General features: G+C 31.2%; 1 protein-coding gene across 1 annotated transcript; it reads left to right on the plus strand.

The window, feature by feature from the left end:
- Positions 1 to 6,110: 6,110 nt before the first annotated feature.
- LOC132936679 (uncharacterized) lies at positions 6,111 to 7,755 on the plus strand. Its single transcript, XM_061003449.1, has 2 exons — positions 6,111 to 6,210; positions 6,959 to 7,755. Exons 1-2 carry the CDS (start codon positions 6,111 to 6,113, stop codon positions 7,753 to 7,755), a joined length of 897 nt encoding a protein of 298 aa, XP_060859432.1.
- The last annotated feature ends 420 nt before the right edge of the window (positions 7,756 to 8,175 follow it).

Raw genomic sequence — 8,175 nt, forward strand, 5'->3', positions numbered from 1 at the left:
GTCACTGTCAAGGATTGATCACTTTTGGCGACTCCGAAGAGAACGAGCAAACAGACAGGCAAGCAGACCAAGTAACAAACAAAGATGAATCAAGCAGTAGGTGCTGGAGTAATGTGAGTTGGATAATTAAGTCGTTTTTATTGCATCTAAGTGTAAGCTTGTGTACATGTCTCACGTTGGGTTAAGGAAAACCAGCAGTAGACTGATCTAGGAATTGAATTAAATAGGAATTGACAAATGAAATAAGGGTTATAATTGATTATATAGGATTATTTGAGAAAAATATATATTAGTGCACGCGTAGCAATTGAATAAATTAAATATGTTGGTGAATAATTTTTATTGAAGTAATGATGTTATATTGAAATAATTTTAAAGTGAATTAATTGTTGAATAATTGAATAAATATTTTAAAAATATAGGTACCTATGGAATAGATAAATAAAATAAAGTTTTGATAATTAAATGTTTTATGAATAAAAGTAATTAAATTGAAGTATTGATGAATAATTGTTTTGTAATAATTGAATATTGAGTAATGATATATTAAAGTAAATAAATTAAATGTTGAATTAAATTGTTCAGAAAAAATAAGTTGAAATATTAAATAGATTATAAAGAGATAGTTGAATTAAAAAGGAAATAAAAGATAATTTTGTGTTAATAGACAGGATAATGACCTAATGTGTAAATGTTTTGAATAAAAGAAATTTATGTTGAATAATAAAGTCAAAATAGGACAAGCGAAATTAGATTGAAAGAAATCAATTGGAAAAAAATTACAGGGTAAAAGTAATTGAAAGGCTGGCATAGAATAAGTATATTAATAAGTTGTAGTAATAATATAATTAATAAATAGGATAGTGGATATTTATTATAAAATTGTTGGAGTAGCTAACCAATAATATTATAATAAAAATATTCAATTGCGTTATTTCACAGGAAATACAATATTGAATACACGACTTCGGAATTACGTAAAAATACGAGCGCTCTGTGTTATAATATGTGCGTGTGTTTGTATGTACATTGTACAATACGGCGCGGCGTACGTAAATAAATACATACGTACATAGATAGATAATATATATATTAAATAACAAGACTAAATTTCGTAACTAAATAAATAATTTAGCATAAAAATATTTTAAATGATATTGAAGACTACTAAATATATATATGAATAAGGAATTAGATAATTCAGATACTGGAAGTAGTTCTACAGACGAATCAATAAAAGAAGTAGAAACTAAAATAAAGAAATTAAAGAAGGCAGTAGGAAGTAATAATATATCAATAAAAGAGGAATTTTTAATACAGATACTACAGAAATAGTAGAAGGTATAGAAAACAGTGTTAGGAGAAATCGTTTGCGAACACTTAGTCAAACAGAAGGGTTAAGTAGAGTTCTTACTCCACAGAAAAGTGAAAAACAAAAATTAGCGGGTAGGTCGGGTTCTAGATCTGATCCAGGAGTAGTGCATGTTCAGTTAGCATCAATAACAAAAAAACTAGTAGCGAACTTAAAATATACTAATATACTAATATGAATTTGGACAATGCAATTTCTATGATACCGATCTGCACGAGTAAAAAAGATGTAGCTGAACTTATAAATACATGCGAAATAGCACTAAAAGACATTGAAGAGAAAGACAAACCACTGTTATTAAAAATTATAACTTCAAAGTTAACAGGGAATGCTTTGGAAGTAACGAAATATAGGAATTTAGAAACTTGGGAATCAATTAAATCGATTTTAGAGAGAGCATTCGAACATACAATTTCGGAAAAAGCTTTATCAATAGGTTTAGATAAAGCACGCATGGCAGAAGGGGAAAATGTAGCGAAATTCGCGAATAGAATCGAAGAATTATATTAAAAACTATGTGCAGCTAGTACTGTAGGTTTAAAACCAGTGGAAGCACTTACGGTCAAAAAACAAACCAAAAAACAAGCTATGATTATATTTATGACAGGATTACCACATCATTTATATATAGTACTTAAGGCTCGAAATCCGACATCATTAGAATACTGTATAAAGTTGGCTTTAGAGGAAGAATTAGAATATAGAATTAGAAAAGTTCCAGGAAAATGTAGAAAAACAAAATTTTAATGGGGAAAAGCAATGAGACAGTGGGGATGAAGCGAAACAGCAAAACGATAATGGTAAAAATCAAGTTTTTAATCTTAATGTAAACGGAAATCCAAATCAAAATAATAGAAATAATAATTTTAATAATCGTAATGGTTATAATAAAGGGTATCAAAAATTCAACAAAAATATTAATCGCGGAGGATATAGTAGCTTTAATAATAATCGCGGCTGAAACAATAGTTTTAGTAATCGTGGTGGGTATGATAATTTTAATAATCGTAGCGGATATAATAACAATAGTAATTATAGACAAAATTATAACAATAATAATAATTATCAGAGAAATTATAATTATAATCAGGAAGGCTTTTTTAAAATCTATGAATAGTTGCTACATATTCTGCCGATATTTGTACCTCTTTTCAATTATTTGGCCTAATATGGATAATTGTTCTGTAGTTGAACAGCCTTTCCAGAAACCACATTGGTATTCACCTAAACAATTCTCCTCATAAGGGACAATGCGATATAGTATTATTCTAGAGAAGACCTCGTACGAAGAGTTCAAGAGCGATATCCCTCTGTAATAATATTGTCACATTTTGTTCCAGCTACCCGATACTCGTTCTTCCATCCATATTAGCAGGCACAATCTGTAGATTACTACATGTAGTTCTTCTCCCCGTATTTTATGAGTTCTGCTGGAATATTATCGATACCCGATGCTTTCGTATTTTTCAGGCCAATTATTGCAATTTTTACTTCTTCTAGATCTAGACCAACATCCTCTACATAAGGCTCCACTCTTTCATATTCAAATACATTATTACGCAACCGAACTTCATCCGTATCAAAAACTGCCTACAATATTCACACCGACGCATGCGCACCAATACAATATTCACTTAAGTTTAGCACTTAACCAATTTTTACGAAATTCACTATAATATTTTTATCTACTATAAATAAACTAGAAAGTATATCAAAACTATAACCACACCAGTGTTATATACACAAAAAAAACATTTAAGGTAACATGAAATAAATTATTTATTCGTTGTAATTATATATTGTTATTGTAATATTATATGAATAATACACTATATATTTGAATAAACTAGTAAAATGAATGTACCAGGTAAACTCATACTTGGATGTAAAAACACAAACGCAATTAAAACATATAACTCAATACAAAAGTATATATTAGGCAACCAACATTCCTTAACAATCTTTCCGAGACGTCCATACACTCAAAAATGCCCATAAAAATATAAAGAAATAACGAGATAAGAAAACATTACGCAACACAAATACATTACTACGCAACCGCATTTCCTCATATGTTCTACAATCGGAGACAAATTATCAATTCGGTACTCAACTAATAATATTTAGTAGTAGGATGAAAATTGCCATAAGCGTGCCATCTTAACTAGTTACACTCTTTGTAATTTGCCACATTTCCTCTACTCTCCATCACTTCGATATTTTATCTACAAAAATTATCTTTGACGATTGAACTCGTTGTGTTAATCTAGAAATTTTTACACGTAAAACACACTTCGGCTCTATGACGTCACATGCATATTTTTGAACGCCTCTATGTCATTAAATAATTAGTGACCCACGTCGTATTTCTTAGACAACGACATATCCTAAATATAATCAATTTTGTTTTTATTGCTGTGATGTCCGAAATTTTACCTGCACGGGTTAGGTTAGTTAGTAGTACTATTACAACTATTTACAAGACATTTTCATTATTGGACATTCTAACATTAATTAAAGCTGCTGAAGTTGAATAATTTTTCTATTATTTGATTCAGTACAACTATTATCACATACTCCGAATAAAATGTTAGCAATATTTCCTACCCCATCTATTACTTCTCTCTTATTTTATCTCTCTTATATTATTTCTCTGGACTCGATATCCTAATGATTTAAGAATAATAGCTCGTTTATCGAGAATTTCTTTAACATATTTCGTAAAAACTGTCTTAAAATTATTACAAATTATATTTTTTTGTGTTAGAATTATTTTGTTTTCCACACAATAATTTTTTGTTGCATCTAAATAGCTATCGAAAATGTTTTCCTGTTCGTTATATGTAGTAAGATTAACTAATATGTCAGTTACGTCCATTTTGTGTTGACGATCCTGGCGGATCCTTTATTTTCGAAATAAAGACCTGAGTGGTTACTCACTTGTGTATTATTGTATAGTGCTTGTGGTGAAACACTTGCTATTGTGTATATGGTGTACACTGTACAGATATATGATATTCCTAAAAAAAAATAAATACGTTACATTAATATTCTAAATAAATTGTTATTAACCTATATATTATTAAAATATTATTATTAATATTATTGGTAACTAAATTATTAATCAGATTCTTCATTATATAATTTTAAATGATTCATGTGTACTCGAACGGGTTTATTATTTTTTATTATCGTTACATTTACTGGTTCATTGATCTCGATAACCTCAAATGGCCCTAACCAATTAGGTTCTAATTTGTTCTTTTTATTCATGTTTTTCATGAGAACTTTGTCGGATGTCTTTTATTGATATTAAATTTGTGTGCTCATAATACGTAATTTTTGATTTCTTCTTTGCTTCGATTACATGTTTTCTCGCGATCTGCCGTGCATCTTGCATTCGTGCCCGTAAATCGTCCACAAAATTACAGTAATTATACCCGTTGTTATTTAATTTTGAAAATAGTGCTGGAATGGTCGATTGGATGCCAAACACCAATTCATAAGGTGTAAACTTATGTGAAGTGTGAGGTGTTGTATTTTATGTATACATAGCGAAACAAATGAACTCACACCAATTGTTTTTCTTGATATCACTGAAGTTTCTTAAGAATTCATTTAAAGTTGTATGGCTTCTCTCAAGCGCCCCACTATATCTAATGCTACCCTCTCAAAAGCTTTGGTTGATGTTGTTATAACCGTTGGTTGTCTCGTTCGTTTTTTCTCCTTATTTTCTTGGCATTTTTATAATTGTTCACGAACTTCTGTACGTCTTTTTTATACCCTTCCAATAAACACATGATTTCAATATTTTGACTGTTACTTGATACTCCTTGATGTCCGCCAATACATGACGTGATGTGCTGTTCTTTGATTAGTATTTGTTTTTGATCTTCTTTAATCTCATAATCAGAGTAAATATTTTTTTAATATTAGTATGCCGAAAAATATAACGTATCATGCTTCTGATTACATCGAAATTAAAATCATCATAATTTTTGTAATAGCCAATTTAAATATTTCTTCTTTAATACATACGTTTTTTACATTTATTAACGTATTATATAGTTTTTTGTACATTGGACTCTGATTAAAGTTTTCATTAGTTATAAATATTTTTTGTCATTATCGCTTACTACTGTGACCCCTGCGATTGAGTTCATTCTTGATACCTGTTTTCCTATATGTCGTAATTGTTGTATAATATATTCCAATCATACGTGTAATCTCAGCGTTAAATCACTTGATAATGTTTTTAATTCGCTATAATCTGCTGGAATATTAGTGTACATTTCGTTTACCTCATTACCGTTTTTATTAACATAGACGTTTGAGCTTTCCATAAATTCTTCAAACGACAAAATCTCTGGTTCTTCCGTCCTGTCTTTAATTAGAAAAATCCTTGATAAAGCGTCCGTATTTCCATTCTCTCGACTTGGTTTTGTATATTATTTCGTAATCAAACTCTTGCAGTAGAATTCTCCATAGTGCTAATCTAGAGTTCATATCTGACACATTGAACAACCACACTAATGGTCTGTGATCAGTAATTATTTTGAATCTAGTGGCCCATAAGTAAGGCCGGAAATATTTAATACCGAAAACGATACCTAAACACTCCTTCTCAATCGTAGAATAATTTACCTCACTCTTGTTCAATACTCTAGACCAGTGGTTCTCAACCAGTGTGCCCCGGCACAATACTGTGCCGCAAGATCGACTAGGTGTGACACGAGAAATGTCTGATATTTGGGATTATGCTGTTGAAAATACAAATTTTTATCAAACTGTGGCAATTAAATGTCAATTAATTGTGCAGATAAGACCGCGATGCATATGTAAGCGCATAGCGATGAGTGATGACTAATTTTCTCGCATTAGGACCGTCATTGGGGGGGGGGGGGGGGGGATGAGCAGGACCCAGACCCTGGGCTTCACGCTTTTTGCTTAAATTTGGATGCATGGCGTTTAAAAAATGTGGTAAAATTGATTTAAAATTTGGACCTTGAAAATCATAAGAACGGCCCATTGTTGCTTCGCATGGTTGCCAAAGTTAGGCCGTGAACCAAAAAAGGTTAAGAACCACTGCTCTAGACGCATAAGCGATTGGCTTATCTTCTCCAACTTCTCCTTTAAATAATACACAGCCCAATGCGAAATTTGATGCGTCTGTGGTTAATATGAATTCTTTCGTGAAATCCGGATACATAAGTATTGGTTGTGTAGTTCATAGATATTTTCAAGTTATAGAAAAGAGATGTTCAAGTTCAAATAGAAACATATATTAAACTAAATAGTATAAATGTGTTATGTGTGTTACCTACCTTATTAATATTTATACTATTATGTAATCGGTTTCGACGACAGCGCGATACTGCGATAGCCGTTATGTATCATAATAAACAGTCTTAATTAGATCGTACTCGCTGTAAGTTGTTTTGTCGTCCACTGCACTCTGCGCGTCTGTCTAAATGAATACAAATATAACATTCGGCGACGAAGAAAATGCGTTATACGTTTTTTTTTGTTAAAAATGTATAAAGGAAATCGTATAGATTATAATGTGCGTGATTAATATATGAAAAGTGTTTGGTTTCTTTTGTGGTCTTGCAAACGTACAAACGAAGTTCATAATATCGAACACAATTTCGTCTTATGTGCCAGATCAGGAATCGTTTAAAAATTATCTTGATCGTTTAAGAACTCAGTTGTCAGTGTTAAAAATGAAAGACGATCAACGTCAAAAGCACCTCATTGCGTTTATAGGTTCAGAAGCCTACAGTCAATTGAAGAACGCATGTTTACCGTGTCATCCCTCTGAAAAGACTTTTGAAGAACTAGTCACATATTTGGACGCGATATATTCACCACGGCGTTTAGTGGTGAGTGACCGTTTTAAATTTAATCAGTGCTGTCAAAGTCCAGGGGAATCGGTACAAGAATTTATCACAACGTTAAAAAAGTTAGCAAGTCACTGTGAATTTGACACATTTTTGGACGATGCACTTCGCGACAGACTAATTGTAGGTCTAGCGGATGAAGCTTGTCAAAGAAAATTGCTGGGAGAGTCATCACTAACTTTTCAGAAAGCATGTGAAAAAGCTTTGGACTCAGAATTAGTGAAAAATCAGTCCAACCATATAAAAAATAAATCTCAAGTAAATTGGATCGCAAAAAATTACAAAAATAAACCACAGTCTAAGACAGATCAGTTAAAGAAAAATACCAGTGCAGTACCAAGTAGTAGTCAGTCAACCAATCAAAGCGCCGAGGGGTCAAAACGAGGTAGTCAATCGTACAGTCAGTCACAACAAGTAAGGAGACGAGATGTGATGCTCGTAACCGTCCAGCAAAGCAATGGGAGTGTTTCAATTCCAAACTAAAAGGACATGTATCGGTAATGTGTAGAAATAAGAAAAAAACTATTAAATTAGTAGAAACTGTTAATAATATACAATGTATAAATAGTATTGAAAGTTTAAAAGTAAATGAACCACTCATTATTGATTTGGTTGTAAATGATCAGTTAATGACATTTGAAGTCGATAGTGGTGCTTCAGTTACTGTAATACCAAAAGTGATTTTTGACAGATATTTTAGAAAGACTAAATTAAAAAAAAAAGAAAGATTTAATCTGTCATCAGTAAATGGGGAATCTATAACAGTAGTTGGTCAATTAATTGTAAATGTGAGTTCCTCAAAAAATGAAATTATTAAATTACCGCTAATTGTAACAGAAAATTGTGTAAAAAAGTCACTTTTGGGTCGTTCGTGGTTAAATGAATTGTTTCCTGAATGGAAAA

Source organism: Metopolophium dirhodum, chromosome 1, assembly GCF_019925205.1.
Source record: "Metopolophium dirhodum isolate CAU chromosome 1, ASM1992520v1, whole genome shotgun sequence".
In the NCBI taxonomy this organism is placed as follows: domain Eukaryota; kingdom Metazoa; phylum Arthropoda; class Insecta; order Hemiptera; family Aphididae; genus Metopolophium; species Metopolophium dirhodum.